Consider the following 25,766-nt stretch of genomic DNA (forward strand, 5'->3'; position numbering starts at 1 on the left):
AGTACTACCAGTTGAGCCGATCCCCTTCAAACAATTCTCATAACAAGTACCTCTCTTTTTGTGGAATAAGTGTGTTGATCGGTCGGCTTAGTTAGTTCATTATTATATGAACAATAACTGCTTTTACGTTAATAAGAATAATTGTTCTGTTTAGAATTGTACAGATTAAATAAATATTCCTTTTACATTATACTTAAATGCCGTCGAAAAAAGTGTACAGCTTTTATGAATAGAAATTCGGTGTTCAGAATCTTTTAGTTCTTTTATTTAGATAAAATAGAACTAAAATATTTCAATTTCAGTTAGTTTTTATACAAGGTGCGGTAAAATATCACTCTCTATGGGATATTTGAGTGCGGTCAGTATTTTATCATATTGAATTATTACTGTTGAAAAGAACATTTCTTTATTCCGAAAAAAAGAAGAAAACATTGATATATTTTGTTACAGACTTAAAATGAAATAAAAAGGTATGTTAAAATCTTTTTATTAATCAATAGTGTAAATTTCTTTTAAGTTACTTTTACAGTATTATTTGAGATATAAAATAGCTATACTCGTTAGTGTTTTTGATGTTTATAATAAAATAAAACCAAACGGAACCTTCCCGTCTAGCCAAGAATCTCTGGCCCGTGCTCATTAAACTCATGCTGGTGAGAATAATAATGATAAATAAAAATTAAAGCCTGTTCAGTTTATAGAAACTATCAGGGTATTGTAATTTCTTCAGAGCACAGTTTAGCCAGTACATGGCCCGAAACTTTGAATGATCTGAAGAATGCGGGTTTCAAAATAGCCGGCCTCCATCTTCATCTTAAAAATAACCCCCATATCAAGGACGGGTGTTGCCCTTCCCTCATACAGTGTACATATAATACAACTGTAAAAATGTATTTTTTAGTGTTACCCGACAAATAAACACTTCTAGGAAAAGACTATACTTCGTTTCTCATTTAAAAAAATATGTTTTTTAATGTTTTACAGTCAAGTGGCAGGTGCAGCCAGTCGCGTCGCACAGTTGTAGTGGCTATTTTGATTGAGCGCCGTACAACGTCGCACCCCTTAAAAAATCGAAATTAAAAAACCCAAAAATAGTTTTTAGATACTTATCTGAATAGTATTTTGTAATCCCAAATCGAGTGAATATCTCGATAGAAATTATTTTTCTAGATATTCACATGAAAATTACACACACTATAAATGAAGTTAATATCTTCATTGGTTACAGAGAAATAAAAGAAATAATAATATTTAATGTTACCCCGTTTTAACCCTTTAAATTTGGAAATGTAATAAGTCCTTTTGCACTTACACCGTTAAAAAGAACGTGTAAACCAATTTCATAAATTTTTCTTCTGTAGTTTTTGCTAGGTGTTGATTATAAGTCAGTCAGGAAATTTTATTTTATAGGTACAGTTATTTTTATATACAAATCGTGGTTGAGGTTCCAGTAGTGAAATTGTTCACTATTAAGAATCTGGCTTTCTAAAGGAAAATTAGCTTGTTCGAATAATCCTCAAAGCGTTTAAAATGTTTACTAATTATTCATTTATCAGCCAAAATAGTTTTTATATAGGTTAAAATTAATTAATCAAATTCTGATAATCCCGTAAGAAATGAGATTGTGTTTATAGAAAGATTTATACCGGAGTATCGCATAAAGCAACACAATTATGTACGAATATATATGTCTGTCTTATCAAATACAATCTCTAAATATTCATCAATTTTTTAAATATTTTAATATCATATAGCTTGTGTAAAAGTTTTTTTTGTAATTATTATCATTATTATTAGAATATAGAAAGTTACTGATTAAAGATATGTGACTAGCAATCGTGGTGAGGTGGGTCCAATGCTTTAACTGCAAATTCTAATTATTTCTAGAAAATAAATAACAATATTAATTTTGTAATATTTTATATTTATTAAGTATTTATCTATATACATCAACAAAAAAGCGGTTTAGTGTTAATAAGCTGCCAAGGCAGCATATTAGATTTTGAAATTAGATTTTTGAAAACCCGCTGTTTTCTATGTAATTATGTGTTATGTTTTGCATTAATACATAAACCGGTATTGTTAATATTTATATCGATTACTTAATAGTTTTAATTTTAAAGACATAAAAACGGTAGATTTTTTATTTTTAAACGGTAAATTACGTATCGATTTTTTATATATTATAAATCAACAATCTATCTAAATTTAACATAAATAATAAAATTTTAAATAAGTTGTCTATATTTTATTTTCAAATCTAAGAAAAAATTTATAAAATTCATGATCCTCTAAGCCAGAGGTTCCCAAACTTATTTTTTCTCATAGACCACTTTCAAAATTTTGCTGGTTCCGGTGGATCCCTGCAGCTACATTTCTACCACATTTCCAGTCGACGGAAAATGTGAAGATTAGATCTAACTATGAAAATTTGCGTTACGGCTGAGTTCCACGAACTAACAGCTTCCGAAAAAAAGTGAGAATTGATCGGTTAATTTTTGATTGACTGTGCTGTGAGTGGATGTCAAAAAAGTAAAGTTGGCCAATCAAAAAAAAATGCTTCCATCCAACTTTACATTTTTGACATCTACTCACAGCACAAGAAAGCAATCAATTCTCACTTTTTTTATTTAGAAAACTTCCCATTCAGAGTGGTAAAAAGCAAAAGAAAAATAGTATATTTTTTTGTGTTGCATTTATTCAAATATGTAATCATTACACTATTAATTATTATTGTTATCATATGGTAATTCCCAAAGTGGCCTAGATTGATACGCAAAGTCAAGCCAACATTTTAGTTCTTCACTATCGAAACCAGATGAATTTTCGTGGACCGCCGCTTATGAATTGTGAACCCCCATTTTTTTGTCACGCCAACGTAGACCCCCGTCGAGTCTCCCGTGGACCCCTGGGGGTCCACCTGGACCACTTTGGGAATCAATGCTCTAAGCAAATGTTTAGTGTTATTTAATAAATGTACGATTTATGTTAAACATGTCGTCTTGCAAAAAAATATTCAAATAAAATTATTACATTTATTTATTTATTTTACAGTTAATATTCGAATTTACAGCAGTAAAAATATTTTCTAATATTTTTCGGTAAAATATTTAGGGAAAGTAGGGGTGAGGTTCTTACATCCAGGGCACGTAAAAAAAATCTGGCGCAGAGGGGATGTTAAACTAATGTGAGATCAAAAAAAATGTCGTTTTAACTTACATATTCTTTTCTTTTAAAATGTTTTTTATCTCCACGAATAGTTCATTTAGAATTTCTCGAAATTTATTGTATATCACCTATATTACTGGGTAGAGGGGTAGGGAGAAATATTACATCTGCTGAGTAAATATGTTACTTTTCTACAGTCTTAATTAAAAAATATTCTGCTGTCTGTTGTAATAGACAGAAATACTGAAAAAAAAAGATTGTAAAATTATTACACATTCGCGTGCGCGCGCGCACACACACACACACACACACACACACACATACACGTATATATATATATATATATGTTGGTATTATACCAGAAAGAAGGATACAATTTTGCAGAGTTTATGAAAGCATACCTTACTGTTGCAACACTGGATAGAATAACTTAATTTTTACTTTCCCGTCTAGGTAGCAGCTATATCTAGATGGGAAAGTACTGTAATAATCGGTTCAATTTGGGCTTCTCGGTTTTCACCGGATCTTGACGATTTAACACCTGAGGAATCCCAAAAAACCGGATGGAAATTTTCCAAATGTTAATGTCCGTATGTGAGCGCGTGTGTGTGTTTGGTTTTGGCCTCTAAATCACCTTATATTCGCTTAACTACTGTATCGATTTTGATCAGATTACTTCTGATCTCGTCCAATAAGATTATATTTTTCTTAGATACATTTATTAACAATTAAAAAATACCAATATTTGCAAAAAAATGTTTTTGACAAATTGTATCCCCACCCCAAAAATTGCCGTTGTAGTCGTTGCTATGTTGTGACGTCATAGACTGGCTGGGTCTCGTACTCGATCGTCCGGGTGACTCGGAACCTCGTGCGTTAAGCTTCGCTGTACATCAGTCTCCCGACCGTACAAGTGGAATTTTTTCTATTTAAGTTATTAAATTTTATTAGTTAGTGGCGACCGTCGCCGCTAAATTAAATACAGAATGTGCGTGGTCTTAATTAGAATCATTGAATTAAATAAACGAAAAAATATTTAGTTTAAATAAAATGATAAATATTTTTAATTAAATTTATTGCTTGTGTATGTGTGTGTAAGTCGTATATCGGAAACAACCCACAGTTGTAGGACTTACCCGGAACGCGGCTTTATCCGCGTGCCGGGAAGTACTACAATTGTGTTAATTTTTTTTTATGCATAAATAACTTATTTTTATAAATACTTAGATTAACTTCTTCTAAGGAAAGCATAATATATACATATTTATAAATAATTCGGTAAGAATTTTTATTATTAAAGTTAAAATTGCAGAAATTTGGAGATTCGTTTAACTTTTGAGAAACGACTTATTTTGTAGGTATTGAGCTTACAAACTGAGTAAACATGCAACATTATCATTTTTGTAATATATATATATATATATATATATATATATATATATGTATATAGTTTGAAATACGACAAAAATTATCAAGTTGCATGAGCTATAAAAGCATACAATAAATTAATATTAACTGACAATGCAGGTTCAGTGATAAGGTAGAAAAACACGCTAAAGAAACAACTAATAAAAAACCGGGCTAATTTTAGATTAGTCTAAAAATTAATTGTATATGTTCTAAAGTTTTAAAAATTATACATAATTTTATAATAATATTAGAAGAGAATAAATTATCAGATATACGAGTATATTCATACAACCGTAGCTTTAATTACGAACAAGTTTAATGTACTAGTATTAAATGAAATTTACTTCATATATATGAAACTATATTTCTTAAACAGGTAAAACGTGATTTTTTTTTAACTGTTATTACTTTACAATCTACGTAAAATAAGAATAATTCATTAAGAAATTATAATAACGATAAAGAAATATAATAAAAATTATTCGTTAAACTTTTTTACGTTAATCCTTATAGTCGTCAGATGCATAACGAAAACAAACTATTATCATTGTTATTTTCCTGACTGACATCATAGTTCTAGAACTGTGCTGCAAGAAGGAAATTATGGTAATCAGTCAAAAAATGAGGAATTGGTTTTTCGCATTTCTCAACGTTTCATGACCCAGGGACCTTAAAAAAACCTTACAAAAAGGTGGGGGCTAATATTCGTACGTACTACGTTTAACGTGTGTTGGTGTGTTAGAAGCTTAATAACTTTTGACTGGATAAACCGATTTTGATGAAAGTTTTTATAAAAACTCATAAATATGGAGCAATTTGTTGGTAAAAGTTTGGGGTCAGTATCTCCAGGGAGAGTGGGGTAGATAGTTTCTTTGGGCTCAATTTTCTCAAAATTTTGCAAACAAACCTGATTTTATATTAAGCAGTACATGAGTACATCCTTGTTTTACTTTAAAAAAAAATTATCCCAAATTCTGCTTCACCAAGAATCGGAAAAGGATATCCTTTTGTTTATTGCATATTTTATAACATAATTTGTTTATATCTTCTTAAGCGTAGTAGTAGTAGTACAAGTGACAAAAAAAAGCTTTAGGCCATATTGGGGGTGTGAGAGCCGATCAAAGTTTAAAAATATCAACTTTTTAAATTTTTTAAACTTAATAATAATATAACAATAAAATTTCATCGTAATTACAACCCCCCAAAGAATAAATCTTAGGTAACTTTTATTCGTTGTAAATAACCAATGCCAAGAAAATATAACAACTCTGTTATCAGTTTTTCGTAATAAAAGTAACATCTAAATGAAACATTTGTTGTTTTCCTAGGTATACAAAATATTGTTAACTTACAACTTAATAATATAACGCCAATCTTCTATAATTAATTATTTGACCTCGTATGCGAACGTGGAATTAATATTAAAATTTAGTAAACAGAATTTATCGCTTATATTATTTCAAACTTGTAAAATAAGTGTTAATTTGAAACGGACGCTTAAAATATTAAGCGGTAATAGTAAACTACTAATGTCGCTCATTTTTGTTTATTTAGCACAAGCTATAGCTCACTAATTTGATTTTTTAATCCAACGGGTTCGTCTAGTGGTAAACTCGTTGTCGTAAATAAGCTGATTTCGAAGTCCAGAGTTCTCAGGTTCAAATCCTAATAAAGGTAGTACTTTCATTCGGATTTGACTACTAGATCTTGAATACCGATGTTCTTTGGTAGTTGGGTTTGAATTAATTAACCACACGTGTCAGGAGTAGTCGACCTGAGTTTGTTCAAGACTACAAATTTACCGGGACAGTTAAATTACACTAACTTTAATTGTTTATGCAACTATAATTAAAATTATTTTTAAAAAAATATCACTTTCAGCACGCCAGAAGGTGGAGGTAGATTTCGCCGGTGCTAAGAAGGGGATTAAAAAAATCTCCCTTAAACCTTAAAGTTAAGAAAAACTTCAAATTTACTCAACACAACGGTTGCATGTGAAAAATGTTTCACATGTTTAGCATACAAACTCTATCTTCTTATAGGTCCAGCAATATTTTGGTCATCCCTTGCCGTTTTTGGTCATATCAAAAATTGTTTCAGACAAAGATTTTAGGTAATGTTTAGAGGACTAACGACCACTTTAAACCGATTCGATACTGTGCTTGTTAACGGAGGTATGATTTTCTGTCTTCGAAACCCCATTTTTTCCACCCTCTGGGCCAATGGTTGGTGATATCAAAAAACTTTACCTAGATAATTTTTAGAACCATATCCCAGGAATAGAAAGATTTTTAAACGAATTCGATATTTTACTTCAGAAATTTATAGCGATATTTTTTCCCCGAAAAAGCCCCCCCCCCCCCCATCGCCATCGTTCGATTTTGCCCATTAATGAACTCGACCGATTTTGGTTCGTTATATTTTATGAATCAATTTGAAAGTGATTGGCACAAAATTTCGGCAGTTATCGTGTCCACAAGAAAGTGAAATATATATATATATAAACTTTTAAATTTACAGTGATTTTGGGGTCTGGGGATGTGAAACGTAAAGATATGTCGAAATTTTCCGGAAATAGAATCATGGTACCCATTACAGCTGCTAGCTTTCTTAAGAAATCTATCTAAAAAAACCCAAACTGATTTTGAGTATTGATACTGTGCATAAATACTTCGAAAGTACTGAAATCGTTTTCAGCTATAAAAATAGGTTTTTCTTTTTACATAAATCTATAAAAATAGATTAATAAAAAAAATATTAACTTATTTATTGTCCTAATAATAATGTTATTTGGTCATCTTTGATCACGCGCACGCGCGCACACACACACTTTTTTCTCGTTTTAGCCACTAAGAACTACGTTATTTTAACTAACGAACTGTTTGTGTTTCTTTTTCTTCTTTACCTCCTTCATAATTTGTTTTTTCTTTTCTTTCTTCTGTCCAGATTGTTTTTTCCTGTAAGTCAAAATGTTTTGCAATTTCTTTTTCAGTTGGGTACGTTCTTTTATGTCATCTTCCATTATTTTCAGTTTCTCTTAACCAGTTGTTATTGATTTAAAATTTTTTTAACTGTGTAAATAGCCGACACGGTTAATTCTTTGTAGGTGTCCGTAGAAAACGATTCTTTTTATCCGATTACTTCGGATATTTTCCCCATTTTTATGTACAGTTCATTCGTGTGTCTTGTTCTATATCCTTTTCCATCTTTGATGGACTCTACGACCATACTGATATTCTTCGTTTTTTTGTTTTTAGTTCATCGATTAGAAGTTTCTTGGTATCTATCAAATATTCAACTGTATATAGAGCTTTTCCGGACATCAGTTAACCTTTTCTTTATATATATATATATATATATATATATATATATATATATATATATATATAATTCAGTAAGACTTTTTAACATTAAGATCAACATTTATAAATTGGCGTTTCTTATAACAATATGAAACGCTCATTGTTTTAGGTCTTGAGTTATCAAACAGTAAAATAGAAATTTTTCTCCAATATTATTTCAATATTAAAAAAAATCTCCTTTTAAAATAAATTACCCGTAAAAAAATTGTCGTGAGTTGTGATGTAACATATATACAATTGCATATAACATAAATTTTAATTGTTATTTATTTATTCAATCCTTTTAACTTTTCTAACATAAGTAATTTTTTTCATGTAGAAAAATTTTTAAGTTGAAAAAAAATTACTTTCTGTAAAAATTAGCTTAAATATTGTCCATCAATGAAATTTAGAAGACTGATTAGTGATCTAATCAGAATTTTTAGAGGTAATTTAAAAAAGAGGTAAAAAAAGAAATAATTTATATATATATATTTAAATTTATTTATCTCAACATGGTGGGACTCTTTTAAAAATTCGCTTTAATTAGAAAATAATTATAATTAAAAACTATATTCTTTTTTAACTTTAAGAATATACTTCTTGCACTTGATAATTATATTAAAGTCTATGGAATTTTGTAAAATATAACAGCATATAAATGGTTCTGTTTACTTCCAAGTCCCGTCCAAAATTACTGTAATTTTAATTATTTTCAGGTTTGTACTAAAACAGACCTAGTTTTTATTCAGTTTCATTGCTGCAAATAGAATATTTATGGTAAGAGTTTTTATTCCAAAAAATGTATCTCAGTTTTTTAGCCCCTGAAAAAGCCTATAATAGATGGTCGTTTAATTTTGAATATATTTTAAAGTGTAATTTCATAAAGTTGTAATAGTTACAATTTTTCTAACTACTTTAACTTTTTTTTTAGATTTGGCAGTCTGGAACAAGAGCATCTCACAACGGTGGCGACGGTTACGGAGAAGGTGTTCGTCCTTTACGACCGGATCATCTTCGAATAGTGATCCCCAAGAAGTACTCTTAAGTCCACATGTGTCACCTGGAGTAGTGGCAGCTCGGCCAACTCGTTCTAGAGATCTTTCACCGGATTCCCGCCGTATGCTTCCAGACTTGAACCAAATTCTCCGTTCAAAACTCAATCGGCTTCATAGAAAGACCATTCATGAACCTGTATTCTATGTACCCTCACCTCTAAAAGACTCGCCTAACAGCTTGCCTCATTTTTCTACTAGGTATGTAGGCCTATAATTAAATAGCATAATAATTTTATTGTCACATCTATCCATTCCATAGTTAGTCAAGAACGAATATGCAAGCCCACCTGTATGATTAGCACCGGATATGCTATTACCACCAACTGTATTTACTTCTGCCCATACAGGTAAAACTTGGGAACAGGAACTTCAAGAGAGATCCCACTAATGTTAGTTTCACTAGCTGCAACTACCGACTTCTTATTCATCTTAGTTAGCTCTGAAATAGTTACAGTAAGTGAAGCAACCTGACCAGATAACATCTGAAGACTTTTTTTTAGCTTACTGCAGGATCCGCACTATTGGTTACCTGCATCTGCAGTGGCTTTGTTTGAAGTCATGATGAAAGAGACCATGGTTTAATCAGGTTATGAGAGTTCAGTGTCTTTTTGTATTCTCTTTGTGTGGCTGGAAAAGCTACTTTCTGCTCCGTACAGACTTTGAGGATTGCCTTCTCTTCTTTAATAGTTGGACAATCTTTTCAGCAAGGTGAGTGTGTTCCCTCTCAGTTAGCACATTTTTCTTCTTCCTGGCAGTAGTGTCATTGTGACCTTTTTTGGCAAATCAAGCGCAAATTACAGTTTTTGAAAATATGTTATTGTATGGCCATACCCTTGACATTGGAAACATCATTGTGGGTTGGGGAGTTCAAGTAATGTAGGGTTTTCTATTCTGTTTTTCTGTTATGTTATTCATGTCAGCTCAAACACTTCCTGGGAACAAAGCTTGTCAGCTATTTCAGTAATGCCCATCTCCAGAAGATCACGACAAAAAATTACTCCCCCGGCTGGTATTTAGGGTTTTGTGGCATACCACACTTATGTTTATGCCGTCCATATTGTTGAGATGTAACAGAGATCAACTCTGTTCATCAGTATAAGTTTCAATCAGAATTGTTCCATCTTTTAGTTTTCTAATGTTCTTCAGGGAACCACTTGAACCTATTACAACTTGTTAATCAGGAAAGGTAAGACCTTATAAAAGAAAACCACATTTCTGATTATTCCATAGAATTACATATCTGATATTTTTATATTGTACACGAGATTAGGCACAGTTCAACCTATCTTCTATAGTACTGTTTCCTAATCAACCAATGCACACTAGACAATTTGTGGTGGTTTTTACAGATGGACCACCAAGCATCATAGGGTTTTCTTGTGGACTAGTAATTTTGGTCCCACGAGTACCACAGAATATAATACTACCCCTGCAGAGCCCATGCATAGAGAGGCTTGAGCTAATTACAACTGGGTTCATCCAGATGCCCAGAGGACATCGTTTGAGACTCACTATATAGAGCCATTCACCCATCGGCATCATAGTTTCCACGTTGGATTACAGTTATGTTTCGAAAGCTGTTGCAACACCATTGAGTGTAAATGTAAGAAGAAACAGTGTAGTATGTTGTTGTGTAGTTGTGTAAGGATATATGTTGTAATTTGTGTAGTGTTCTTGATGTGGTGTATGTGTACAGTGTAAAGTGTTCTACAGCTCTATGTGTAATGGGAAGAAAAGCTGTAGAGGCTAGGGCCGTGGGGATGCCAACCCCCAAAGTCTTAAAAAGTAAGACTCCCGTCGGGGCCCTAAAATTCATTACTGATAAAGCTTCTAGTTATTTTTTTTAAACAAATTGCAATGAACACTAGTTAAATCATAAATGTTGTCTAAAGTATTCTATGAACCTGTAAAATTAGTAAAACTGGAAATGGAAATTAATGGATCACTCAAAATAGTTTTTGCTACCTGAAAATTAGGGATTAATTCCTCTTAAAATCAAAATTTTCAAGTATTGTGCTTAAATCTCCATTTGTAATAATTAGTAATAAATAATACATAAAAATGTTTTTGAAGTTATTGAGCTGGAAAATACAAATTTTGAAAAAAAGACTAAACTTTTTTTGTGATTTTCTGAAAATATAAACAGTGACATTTCTTGCTTTTTAAAAGAGTTCTTAGAAAGATAATGTAAAATAAAAAATTTAATTTAGTGCATAATATTAAACACATATTTTTTCTTTCATTAACCAGAACACAGGTGTAATTGACAACATGAATTTAGCAAAAGTAACACACAAATATACATTTAAAGTAACAACAGCGTACTGATATTTGTAGATTAATAGTGAATTCTTTTTTCTGTTGTACTTGATCATTATTATAAACATCACAGAAAAATTTATTTTAGTCTACAAACAAATAATTTTTTTAGGAATTTTATATTAATGAATAAACATTAATTAATACCAATAATTTTCAGGGATGGTGAAAGCTCTTGTTCATCAGGAAGAGGTTCAGAAACTCCTAGTGAAGAATGTAGTTCATCATCCGGGTCAGGAGCTCAAGCAGAAGAGTTATGGGACCAAGGATACCAGAGTATTGAAAGTGCCAATCGTAGAAGTAGAAATAGAAGGATCTCAGATTTAGAAATTGACAGGGTCAACAGGCCGAATAACTTTAATCATTACAGATCATCGGAAAATAACCTTAATGATACAGTAGATGACAGGAATAGACCAAAAACTAGATCTTGTCGAAGATGGTCTCAAGCAGATACTCTGGCTATTGATAATCCAAATTTATTGTCTCCTAGAAATCAACATCTCCAAGCTCAATCTAGAAATAACAACAGAGGGTTTATAGTTGGAGGTCCAGTTGTAACTCATTGCCAACAATTTAAACCTCCATTACCGGATTCAGGACCACATTCAATTGTTCACCAACCACCTTTACGGCGTAGAAGTTCTTCTCCTGACAAAAGACGTTTAGGAAAAAGTAGTGGTGATCTACCTCCTATTACTGATGACAAGGTAGGTAAAAGAATATTTAACTGTTTTATTTACTTACTTGCTTATTTATAATAATTTAAGTACAGTTGTTAGGCTTGTGCTTTGGATTTTTGCTTATCATTGAGTGAAGAGTTGATTAATCAAGACCTAATTCTACTAGTTAAATTTAAACAGCTTCACCTGTTAAATTTATATTCTAACACAAGTACATTATACACTGTCACTTCAAAAACAGGGATGTAGCTATTTGCTGCTCCTGATTAAATAAAGTGGGACTGGTTACCTGGAATCTTCCAGATCTTGCTTAGTTACCTAAAATTTTATTTGTTATGACCACGTTACAGCAAACCTGACATTTATTGGTAAGAAATAAATGTCAGACAGTGGATGGCAGTAATATATAATTTTTCTATATACTTCTCATTCTTATAAGTCATCACTTATTATTCGATGTCATTTGAAGTATCTGGCTTCATATCTTAACCCTTCATATCATAACTTTGTTTTTGTTTTTTTTTCTGTGACACCTTTTGGTTTGTTTTGTCAAGCAAGCCATTGAGAAAACCTTTTTTTTTCAAATTAAAAAAAAACTCTACACTTACTTACTTAACTATCTTAAGTAAAGAGGTACATGTACCTCTGTTAAACTTAAAGGTTGATTTTTATGTAAGCAGTCCCTAAATTTCCTTTCATAGTTAGTACACTAATCATACATTCTGTTAATACAAATATTTTAAAAGAGAAAACGTTTTTGATTGTTTTATGTTAATTAAAAATAACTAAAAAGTCTGAGTTTATTTAATTATCAGTCTTCTTAATCTTACAATAATATAATTAAATCTTAAAAACATAATAACAATATAGTTTTTTTCTTTATTGATTAACTTGTAATGTATAAGAGTGATTTCAAAAAGTGAATATTAAAGTTAAAAAATTTTAAAATGTGCTACAAAAATTGTAATACACTCGTAATGCTCATCTTTACCTTTTAGTAGCTATTTACTTGTTTTCTCAGTTACCTATGTGTTTCTAACAAATAGCCTTCATCATTAAAAAGTGATAAAGGAGAATTTAAACCTATAAATATTTCTGGTTTTATAAAATCAAAAGGAATTGTTAATATCATCTGTTGTTCTGCATGAAGTCTTTTTACATTGCCATGAACAAAATTAATCATTAAATTTTTTTGAAAAACATCTAATAGATTATAAATATGCACACTTACATTAAAATTATGAATTTCATGAGGGAGTGACACATTTGGAAATTATCAAGATAATATGATAAACAATTTACTAAATCTACATTCTGCAATAAAGGAAATAAAATTATGAAAAGATTTCATGCATAAGCTCAAATTTAAGGAAAAATTACAAATGATTTAGATTTTAAAGAAATCAATGACCAGACAGCTGCTGCACTTGTAATAAGCTTTTTTTAACAATAAATGTAATTTTTTATCTAACAGTATTCATTTGAGTAGACAAGTAATATTGTAATCACGTTTTAATTTTCTATCATGAATGAATTGTATGCATAGAAAATGTGTAGATATCTGGCAGTGCTAAAAAACAAAATAAGGGTGAGAGAATAATTAATTTTTATAAATAAATTTAATTTAAAGCAGCAGGATACAGTTCTTCAAACTATATACTTGAAACTATGCAATAGGTATAGATTTCTAAACTAAGTTAACAAGTTGTTTTTTTTTTTGTCGTTACAGATTGCTGAAGTCGAAGAAGATGAAGAAGAAAGTAAGTTTTGTACAATGCCTAGAGGTGGTGGTAAAGCTGCTACATTTACGATTATGATGGTAAAATTTAACAAAGGTCCTGGTCATAAAGGATTAGGCTTCAGCATTGTTGGAGGAAAAGATTCACCTAAGGGAAATATGGGAATCTATGTTAAGACTATTTTCCCAAACGGACAAGCTGCTGATACTAATACTCTTAGAGAAGGTAAGCATTGTTTCTTTAATTTTTAAAATGTTCAGTATACACAGTATGTCTGAAAACTTCCCGAACTAAATTAAATAGAAATACAGATTTAAAGATAAACGAATTTACTTACAACAGCCCTCTACACAGAACCCTTCTCTAGTTATGCACTTTTGTTTCAAGAAGAGAAAATAGTCTGCTGGAGCCAAGTCGGGTGAATAGGGCGGATGGAATAAGACGGTGATTTGATTTGCAGCGTAATAATGAGTTAAAACTGTTGCCATGTGTGCCGGGGCATTGTCGTTCAAGAGAGTCCAACTGCCCGGATCCCGGTATTCGGGCTGAATTCGACAAATGTGAACGCATCAAGCGTTACATTGCTTCCATATAGAATTTAGAATTCACAGTTTGACCAGTTGGGGCAAATTAATGATAAATCAGGCCCTTTGGGTCGAGGAATGCAATCAACATCGTTTTCACTCTTGATTTTTGCTGCCTGACTTTCGCCGGTCTTTGTACTCCAGGACTCAAACAAGCAGCAGATGTTTTGCTTTCATAAGTTTGCGGATCATAGATGAAGCACCTCCTTTCATCCCCAGTTAGCAAAAAATTTGGGTCGCTATGGGCAGTTCCAACGAAGTCTTGAGCACAAGAAAGACGCACCTGTTTTTTTTCTTCGGTCAAGAAGTGTGGAACGAAACGAAAGCACACCTTTCGGCGGTTCATTTTTTCTGTTAGAATTGTAGGTACTGCGTCTTTACCGATGTTTAGCTCTTCTGCTATGGCTCGAAGAGTAAGATGAGGTTGTTCGAGCAGGAGCGCGCGCACTTTCGTAACGTTTTCATTGTGAACAGCTGTTGACGGTCTCCCACTTCATTCGTCATCATCCAATGACTCCCTATCATTTTTAAATCGCTTCCAACATGTGTATGTTGTAGTACGAGATGCGGCTTCATCACCAAATGCTTGCTGTTTCATAGAATAAATTTCAATGAAAACTTTTTGGAGTCGAACAAAAACTTTTAACGCACTTCTCTATTCCATGTGGCAAGAAATGGTGGGAGGGGTCACTAGGCGGGTGTCTCCCCCTACGAGGTTGGTATGTTCCATGTTGAGACTGGAGTCACTCCAGTTGAGACTGGAGTGATGAAACATGATGAAATTTTATACACACACTCGTCAGACATCGTACTACATAATTCCTTGGTTGTTCGAGAAATGGCGCTTCTTGTATCAACTACAGAAATTTAGTTTGGAAACCTTTCAAACCAACTGCGTATGTTTAAAATCTTTATTTAATTTTAATATATATTCTTCATCAAATAACATTTATGAATTAAGTAACATGTATTTTTATAATATTATGTAACATGTAAGTATACATGTTACTTAATTCATCAACATATTTAATAATAATTAAATAAAAATTATTTAATAATATATTTAATAATCTGTATTTGTTAGAGTCACTTTAAGAGGTGTTTATAAGGTGGAAGGAATTCCTAAACCTTGATCAAATATGAAGTCAGAAAATCTAATACATTTCAGTGACAAATTGTTTAATATATTATTTAATGGAGAAAGAAAGAATCACAGTAGAAGGTGAAAACATTTTGTAAATTAAAACCATGCAATAGCCAGCCTCCGTGGCATGAGGTGGTAGTCAGCCTTTCATTGGAGGTCCTGGTTTCGAATCCCAATCAAGCATGGCATTTTCACACACACTACAAAACATTCATCTCATCCTCTGAAGCAATACCTACGGTGGTCCTGGAGGTTAAAAAAAAAACATGCAATAAGTTCTTCCATATAATTTTTATGGACACCACTGAGTTTGTTTTTTGTTGCAAAAGGTTAAATTAGAGTATTATTAAATTTTATGTATTTTATTTGCTGCTTCTTGAAAGAGGTGTTTTTATTATTTCTAAAGGTTAAAATGTATAAAGGGATCAGTATAGGAAGGGAAAAGGAAGAGGCCTACTTCCATTCTCCTGAGCAATGTCTTTGTGTGAACAGATACTTCTTAATGTCTTTCCTGTTTAAGTGCATAAGATTTTTGTCCGCTTTAGTTTTTTTTATTAGTAATAAAATGTCAGCACAGCACAATTGGTAGTTGGTTTCTTTCGTAAAGGATGATATACATTGTTGATTTATCCAGAACTTTATACTGCACCTAGGAGTAGCACAGGATGACTAATTAATGGCTGATGTGCTGTCAGTTAAAACCATTTCCCTCCTTCAATTATCAAGTAGCAGGCTACTCAACTCTTGTTATTAATCAACATATGGTTGAAACATTATAAAGAAGTCTACAAAACAATGTTGTTTCAATATTAAACCAACAAAATAAACAAAAACAATGCTGCAAATCATTTGTAGGAAATACATAGGACAAATATCACACACATAGAAAAAGGCCCCCTCATCTGGTCATTCAAATTTTGATCATACTTCGGATGTATTCTAAGGCAGTGCTAGCTTAGTTGGGCAATTAAATTTAGAAATATGGAATTTACAAGCAGAAAATAACATTTCTCTCAACCCTCTCAAAATAATCTTTGAACCTGCTTCTTATCACACCCTTGTGCCTATCGGTGTAGCTCCGCAGCCAGCTTTCCCAACTGATAGTCATATTTTACGATTTCCTTCCTCTTCTTTTTCTTCTATTTTATGGTGTCACTTCATATCTTTGGTTTTACCTTCTGTCCTGGATTCATTCAGACTAGATTGTCATAAAAATTCAGTAAGTTTATTTTTATTCACTTAGAGATGTAGTTTAATTCTACCAACATTATCATTCACATTTGTTAATCTATCTCTTTTAGATCCTTTTCTCAAATATTTATTTTCTGTTGCTGTCAAATGATTTTTGTGTCTGTTATGCACATGCAAAGTCTGCACCTTATGATGTAGTAGAAAGTAAGACTAATTGAAAAATTAGTAATAGTTTTTATACACACTTCAATTTTTATTTATATATTCCTTGACTGAGTTATAGAAAATGAACAGTTTTTTTTCTATTAGTCTACAATACTGATAAATCTTACAAAAGTTACTGCTGTCTGCATAAATTAATAAATACAATAATACATTGATTAAACACGCTGGTAGTAGCATCGTTGTTGATAAGCTATGTTATGACAGATTTTCTGTGATATCACAGAAACATGTTTTATATCTACTTAAAAATATGAAACAGCTATTTTTATTAAGATTTGAATATCCTGTGAGTGTTATTTTGATCTTTGAGTTTATTTAGCAACATGATTTCATTTAATAAATTATCTGTTGATTTTATGCTAGTGAAAGGACAAAATCCATTTGCTGAATTGTAATATGTTTACATATTGTTAAGAGACAGTTTAACCTCAAAATAAATAATAATAAGTGCAAATTTGTTATCGCTATCATTAGTATAAATTTTTATTGGCTATAAAGATTAAATGTATGTTAATATTTGCTTACATTGAAACCTCATCCACCTCTCCGATAAGATAGTTTATATAAACCAGTCATTTTTACTTGAAAGTTTGGCTTTTAATTATTTTATCCTACTTTTTAGAGCAACTTATTTCATTATTCTCATATTTTTTTAATAATCTTTATCATAAAAATGTCCTCCAAAAAAATTTGTTAAAATTATGTATAATTATTGTTTATTATATGTCTTATAAGTACTTCAATATTTTTTACTGATATTATTAATTGAAGAAAATTAGGAGCAGTGGAAAAGAGATAATGACTGACTGATTATTGTGACACATCCCAAAGCTAGTTAATCCTTCTTATCTTACAATATTAGCATATATTACAAATTAATAATGAATAGCTAACAAATAAGTGTTAAAAATGAATCTATTGTTTTTCTTTTTTTTTCTTCTAATTTATGTGGTAAAATAAAATAACTTTTTAAAAAAAAATAAAACTGACCTCAATGCCTTAAAAAACAAAATAACTTTTCATTCATTTCCTTTGTCAGTACCTCTTTAAATCTTGACTATTAACTTTGCGTCAAATAAAATATCAGTAACTTAATTACTCTTAAAAAAAGAAATAAATAGAATTTAAGTTAAATAACTAAATGTAAATAATAATAGGAAACAATTTTCTTTCACTTTTAATGCAGTTTTTTAAAAATCATTTTTACTTTCATTTACAATTGTTTTTTTGTTTAACTTTTATTAAAAAAAAAGATTGTTGAGAAACAACAAAGGAGAATGCTACATACCGTAAGTTAAGATCTTCTAGAATACAGAAATATATTGGTGTTTCATCCTTGATTATCAAACAAATACCTTTCTCATGAAAATAGTTTGAAAGTCATAAAAAAAACATTAAGCTATATTATTACTCTATAACAATTTAATACTAAACTATAATGATAGCAAATGAAAAAAATATTTACTAATCATCTCTGTAGATAATGTAATTTCACTTTAAAAATTTCTTGTTTATCATCAATATGCATATCACCATAAATATGTGTTTGTTGCAATGTATGAATTAGAAACTTTAAATTTAAATACGATACATATCATTATATAAATATTAAAATTGTAGCAATTAGTTTTTATAATTTCATTCAAATGATAACGTTAAATTCAAATTATATTATTATTATTATTATTTTAGAGATAAAGAGCCGGAAAGATGGGGGAAATGAAAAAGAGGGAGCACAAGGGAAGTGATTATTGGTAATTACTTGGTTGAATAGTAAGAAAAATGAACCAACGAATATAGTTCAGCATACATACATAATGTGGAATGTATTTACTGTTATTTATGAATCAGTATTCGGGTTAAAAAATTTTGTACAAAGAAAGTATTTTTAAGTGTTAAATAGTAACTTCTAGTATGGTAATTCCATTGTATATTATTGAAGTGTTTTTTTTAATAAAAATAACAAAGGTGGTACACTAAGCTATATTGTTAGGAAATCTTAAATATCTTTAATTTCAACTATATTATTTTCAAGGCACAAGTAGAATGTTGTTTGTATTGTACATAATATTACACATTACAATAACAACCAAAAATACTTAACCTTTGCATCCCATATTAAAAAGTTCATTCACAATCTTATTAAATGATGTAGCATTGATTCCACATTATCATCAATTCCTACTTTACAACATTTTATTTCAATTCTACTCACTAAAGCATTCTAGATGTGAAACTATCAGATTGTAAGTAACTGTAGTTATTATTTTTCCAGGATCCAATTTATAAGATATAATGTATTTTGATCTCATTCTACTGGATTACTAATATTTTATTTTTAAACAAATCTTACTTTAAAATAAAGACAATAAATACGTACATTATTTAAATGTGTCAAGGAATATTATATAAAATAATAAAATTATCCCACAATTACATAACTGTAATGAAATAACATGTGGTAAGCGCTTGTGTGAAATTATAACACGAACCTCATTTAAAATAAATGCATTTACTTTGTGATTTTAATCTCCAGTTTTTACCTCAGCCAATCTCCGTGTTGGAGTGGTAGCATCTCAGCCATTCGTTCGAATCCTTGTCTGGCATGGATTCTTCATACACTACAAAATTACATTTGCATATTCCCGCATTCAAAACCTTCTGTATTGGATTAATAATTCAAGCAAAAGAAAAAAAAATTACAATATTTTGTAAAACATTCATTAATAACCAGATGGCTCTACAATAACAGGATATTGAAGGATGTGACATAATCATAGCTGACAACAGACAGAATGATTTTTTACCAATAACTGTAGATCACTAAAATAAAACAATATTATGGCCAGTTTCACTACTTGTCATTTATTAGTGGCTAATGACAGCAGCAATACACTAATTAGGCTACATTGTAATGGAGGAATTACACATTAAATCAGTTAATATATATATATTTTTATTGTTTTTACTTTATAACTCCAAAATATATATGTATGCAATAGGTTAGAACAGATATATGAAAAAATTTTGCAAAACTGTCAGATCCTTGCCAAGAATTGAACCTGAAACCAGCTAATTAAATAATCAGGATGTTAAAAATGCCAAACAGTTATACTACTACTTGCAATTTACTGCCAATTTTTAGTACCATTGGATTATTATCTTTTCGTGACAGCTATCAGTTCCATTTGTTTTGCATAAATAATTTTACTATTTATTCTGCCTGCTCAGACTATAAATGTTATATGGTCGTCATTGATTCTTGGTAAGATTATATTTAATAAAAAGCATGTGTTAATTTTAAATGCTTCATAAATTGTGTGTGTCTTATACATGAAATATTAAATTTAAATTCTCAGTAATAAAAATTTCTTTGAAAGGAATCCTATAACTAATTTTTTTTAATTATATTAAATAAATGTTTCTCAAATTACTGAACTACTTGATTTGCTTGAAGAATGATATTTGTTTTTATTTTCTCAGCTAATAGCTCTATTGCTGCTATAACAGCACAGCTATACAGGCAAAGTATAATGACTAGCCAAAATTTCAGGTATCAGCATTTTGTAAGTGTTGACCGTTTCAAGACTCCCTTAGTCCAAAAATCATAAAAAAAGTTACAAATTTTCCAGATGCATGTATATACATGCTGCCTGTATTTTGATTAATATCTTTGAACATGCACAACATAAATTTTTGAAAATATTCTATATATGGGGCATTGGTAACAATAGATTATGGATAATTAAAAAAGGGGTGGGGTTGTGAATTTTTTGACTTTTTGTATAGAGATCATAGAAAATTAGGCTTTAATACTATGAAATTACTTATCGAGTTATTTAATGCTCCAAAGTTTTAAGTCAATCAGATTTAGAGGTGGGTGTATATTCAAGATTAATTTCTAATCAATTTTTGCTTCATGTCTTGAATTCACATTGATAAAAAAAAAAAAGCTGAAATTTGGCAGAAATATTTGGCTATAGCGAAGAAAGTTATTCAACCCTTTGCCAGTTGTTTTTACCGATTCACCTTCTTCAGATCTATTCATGAAAATATAAATTTTTTTAATTTTACAAGAATGTTTTCTTTTAGACATTATGTTAAATCTGTGTATTGTTGTATACATTTCTATTTTAAAACCTCTAAGAAAATTACATTTATTTCAAATCAGAATAATTAGACCCATTTTTTTGTTTCATGTAGTTAAAAGATCATTCATTAATTTTATTTCTTGATTTCAGACTTTTATAATCTTTTAAACAGATATTTCTGTATTCTCCAGCAATTTATTTAATTTTGTTTATTTACTAAGCAAAAATAAGTTTATGCCCAGTACCAGTTACTGGACTATATGATAATGAATATTACTATGTGAAAAATGTCATACCTGCCTGGTACTAGAATTTGGTACCTCAGAATGAAAAACAGAAACATTCCCACTTGGCCATGGAGATAAAAAATGGAATACGAGTTATTTTTAACTACGTTTTCTAAATGGATTTTTTTATAATGAGACAATCTCTAGTATAAGATCTTCACGTTTACTTTCTTTTATCCTTTATAAAGTACAAAGATTATATTATTACTATAAAATGATAACTTATAGGCAAACAAATTATATACATTAATGATTATACAGTAAAATCTGAGTTGATGGAATTTCGCGGGACCGAAAATATTTTCCGATGAGAACAGGATTCCGTGAATACAGAGATGAACTAGTGGACTATACAATTAAAAAAAAAAAAAAAATATAGCAGTATACTTACCAGAACCCCATTTCATTTTCAGCAGTGAATTGTATAGTAGTTTGTCAGCGAATTCGTAAGCACAAAAATTTTATCTAATGTTAGCACGTAAAGTACAGTAAAAGTTAGTGGATTGTAGAACAATTTTCGTTTTTAAATTAAAAAATCTTAAATTTAGGAACTGTGATAATTTTGAAGAATAACGAATTTCAGTACCTTAAACTAATACACTTTAATAAGTAAACATAACCTTAATTAACCTAACTGTACTTTTTCAGTGTTCATTTTGTAATTTAGTCTTTGTTATAAGAAAAAGAATTAGTTAATTTTTTGTACTGAATTTTTGCTTTAAGCTACTCTGTTTTCTGTCAACACTCTGGCTTTACAAATTATGTTAAACAATTCTGAATCGTTTGCTGTAAGTGAAAATTCTTGGCCTAATAAATTAGATAACGCAGCACTGTATAATCTGCCTTTTGTATCGTTCGTTACTGCTACGGTTCTCGTCATCGGAATCGCTTTTGTCTTCGTCAGTTTTCTCTTGATGGTGGTCAATAAATTCATTTATATTCTCTGTTAGTCTCGGTCTCTACTAAATTATCCTTGTCAATAAAATCTTCAGCAATTATATTTTCATAAGACGCCCGATCAGTTCTTTCTGCAGGTCATCAAATTTCGTTTTAAGTTCCGTTTCTGTAGCCGTGTACAATTGAAAGTTTGCATTTTGGAAGAATACTTTTTTGTTAGATTTCCATACTACAGCAAGATTGCCTTTATTAGTGTTTTTAAAAACACGTCAGCTTATCAGTCTTTCCAATAACGAGCGGTTTTTCCAGTTCTTCATAAAGCCGCAAACAAAAATTGTCAACCTTTAACACTTGGATGCTTCGAATGTACCAAACGCACAATAAAGAAGACCTTGTTGTAATGAATAAAAACGACACGTGGATAAGTTAATTTAAATAAAAATTGTGACTCGAGATAAGAAATGATAAGAGTGTGTGTGTTGTGTGTGTGATTCACAGGGCAGTAGGCATAAAGGCTAACCCACCGGGTTGGTCTAGTGGTGAACGCGTCTTCCCAAATCAGCTGATTTGAAAGACGTGAGTTCCAGCGTTCAAGTCCTAGTAAAGCCAGTTATTTTTACGCGGATTTGAATACTAGATCATGGTACCGGTGTTCTTTGGTGGTTGGGTTTCAATTAACCACACATCTCAGGAATGGTCGAACTGAGAATGTACATGTACAAGACTACACTTCATTTACACTCATACATAGTGATTTACTCATCCAATGAGGATGAATCCTCATTCATCCTCTGAAGTATTATCTAAACGGTAGTTACCGGAGGCTAAACAGGAAAAAAATGTTTACTGTACATACAGTATGTATAGTACTGTACAGTATACGTATTTTATTTTATATCGGGGGAAAATTTAGTACTGTGGTACAGTCGTAATACTGAAGTATGTAACCATCATTCCTACTTGATTAGCAAACGTTCCCCTTTATAGCATTAAATGGGTATACGTATTTTTCTATATAAATTACAGTACTCAATACGATTCTCAAAAACCTTTCCTTTAACTCGTGAAATTTATTCCGTTTCCGTGTCAGCCAGGTTTCCGTTATTTCGGGGGAAATTAACATCATATCTTTGGTAAAATTTACGGGATCAGGGAAATTTTCCGTTGTAGACAGGAGTCCGTTAAATTCAGGTTCTGTTAACTCAGGTTTTACTGTAATGCAAATTACAGTGATAAAACAAATTAAATTTTTGTTAAAAGATTTTTCAGCATTTTGATAATATCTGATCAATTTAAATGCAAAAAGAAAGTATGCAGTGAAATTATACACTTTCGGGCCATTCACCTGGTGTATCTTCCCTCATATTAAGTAGATAAGAGGTATGGTGTACATGGTTCCGGTTGCAAACACGAGGATAAGCATTGCATGCTATTGTGCTTGCCTGCTTGGTTATATGATGAGTCAACTACATATCTCATCATGCATTTCAAAACAATATCTACACATAGTATAATATTATCATAATAAATTTTAAAATAAATCAACATCCTCTTCAATAATAAAGCTAAATATTATATGTGAAAAAGTTTTTTTTTGAAATATCATTAATTTTTCGCATTTTTTAAATTATTATTTTAAGATATCATGATAACACGTATTAACCGGTTATCCGCTTACAATAAAACGTTCAAATTAGTTTGATCTTGACCGTAATTTAAACATAACCTCTTAAGTGTTTAAAAATTATTCATTGGGAATAGAGGTAGGTTTGTTTTTGCACTTTCTTATTTGAGTGTCATTAAATAATGGTCGTTGTTATTTTACCTGAAAATTTTATTATTCGCTAAGTGAAGGATACATATCATGTTGCCAACATATTTGTATAAAGAAATTATTAAAACTAACAACAAATATTAGAAATAAGATAAAATAGAAAACCGTAGATGGGCGGTAATGGTTATTGGGATAATCACGAGCACAAACAAGTATCTTAAGTTTTTCAAACTTAAGATTAAATTCAAACTATTCTTTAAAAAGGCTACACTTGTCATTCACTGATTGAGAACAGATTCTAATGCTTATTCAATCAAAAAAGTTACATTATGTGTGTGTGTGTGTGTGTGTGTGTGTGTGTGTATGTATATATATATATATATGTATATATATATATATATATATATACATATACATATATAGTGTTTTCAAACCATCATATTTGTTTAATATTTTTACATTATAATACTTGCATGTTTCTTCCATTCCAATTTTTGAATAATTTCTTTTTAAGAATTACAAATGATTAATTTAACATCAAAAATGAAATCCCTTACTTACACTCTATCATATATAGATCTCTATCATATATATTAATTTTATTTATGTTTAAAATATATATATATATATATATAAATGAATGTTTGTGCCGTATGCGTTCCTTTACCATTCATCGCTTCTTTCTTTTTCCTGTTTAGCCTCCGGTAATTACCGTTCAGATAATACTTCAGAGGATGATATGTATGAGTGTAGTCTTGTACAATCTCAGTTCGACCATTCCTGAGATGTGTGGTTAATTGAAATCCAACCACCAAAGAACACCGGTATCCACGATCTAGAATTCAAATTCATGTAAAAATAATTGACCTTATTAGGTTTACCATTCATTCGATTGCGATGAAGTTTTGGTGAGTTGTGCGCACGCCCACGAAGGTTTCTGAATTAGTTTGGACCCGCTACGTGGCGCTGGGGTCGAGACATTTCGAAAAATTGTATTTATGGTCCAATTTGGCTTATATTCATAATATGTGTTATTTACATGGAAAGAAATTCCTCTGCAAAAAATGGACCCGGTAGATGGCGCTCGGGTTGAGATATTTGGAAAAATTATATTTATGATCCGATTTGGTTCATATTCCGAATATATATTAGTTACGTAAAAAGAAAATTTTTTGCAAAAACTATACCCATTGTTAGGTGGTGCCGGTTCGAGATATTTACGAAACAGACTTTCTTCTTCTATATTTATAAAAGGAAATGTTCGTGTGTATGTCCGCTATAGTCTAAAAAACTACTGGATCGTTTTACGAGGGGGAAAAGGTAGAAAGGGAAAAAATAAAAATAGGGAAAACGGATAAAATAAAACGGGAACTAGGGAAAAGGGGAAAAAGGGAGAATGGGTAAAGGAGGGGACAGGGAATAGGAAAATGGAGAAAGGGGAAAAGGTGAAAAAGGAAAAGTGATAAAGTGAAAGGTTAAATTTTATGAATTCTGTAATGTTCAGGTTTTTGTTTTATCAAACCTTCAATTGTGTTCATTGAATAATACATATATATATATATATATAAAGATTATATACACACTCAAATCTAGCAGTGGCGAAGCGATTGCCGGGTCTGCAAGTATATATATGTAAAAATGAATGTTTGTTTGTCCCGTATATGTTTCTGTACCATTCATCCGATTGCGATGAAACTTTGGCGAGTTGTGCGCACGCCCGCGTAGGTTTTTGAATTAGTTTGGACCCTAGGTGGCGCTGGGATCGAGATATTTCGGAAAATTGTATATATGGTCTGATTTGGCTCATATTCAGAATATATATTACTTACGTAAAAATAAATATTTTTGTAAAAAA

The 25,766-nt window shown here is 30.6% G+C and overlaps 1 protein-coding gene across 3 annotated transcripts in view; it reads left to right on the top strand.

The window, feature by feature from the left end:
* LOC142321824 (uncharacterized) overlaps nt 1-25,766 on the top strand; it is a 202,316-nt gene that overhangs the window by 170,591 nt on the left and 5,959 nt on the right. For all 3 annotated transcript variants that reach the window (XM_075360254.1, XM_075360253.1, XM_075360255.1), the window contains 3 exons: nt 8,854-9,175; nt 11,457-12,006; nt 13,709-13,943. In XM_075360254.1, the coding sequence (XP_075216369.1) occupies nt 8,854-9,175; nt 11,457-12,006; nt 13,709-13,943 (1,107 nt within the window). The remainder of the gene's footprint in view (nt 1-8,853; nt 9,176-11,456; nt 12,007-13,708; nt 13,944-25,766) is intronic.

Source organism: Lycorma delicatula, chromosome 3, assembly GCF_047948215.1.
Source record: "Lycorma delicatula isolate Av1 chromosome 3, ASM4794821v1, whole genome shotgun sequence".
NCBI classification, from domain to species: domain Eukaryota; kingdom Metazoa; phylum Arthropoda; class Insecta; order Hemiptera; family Fulgoridae; genus Lycorma; species Lycorma delicatula.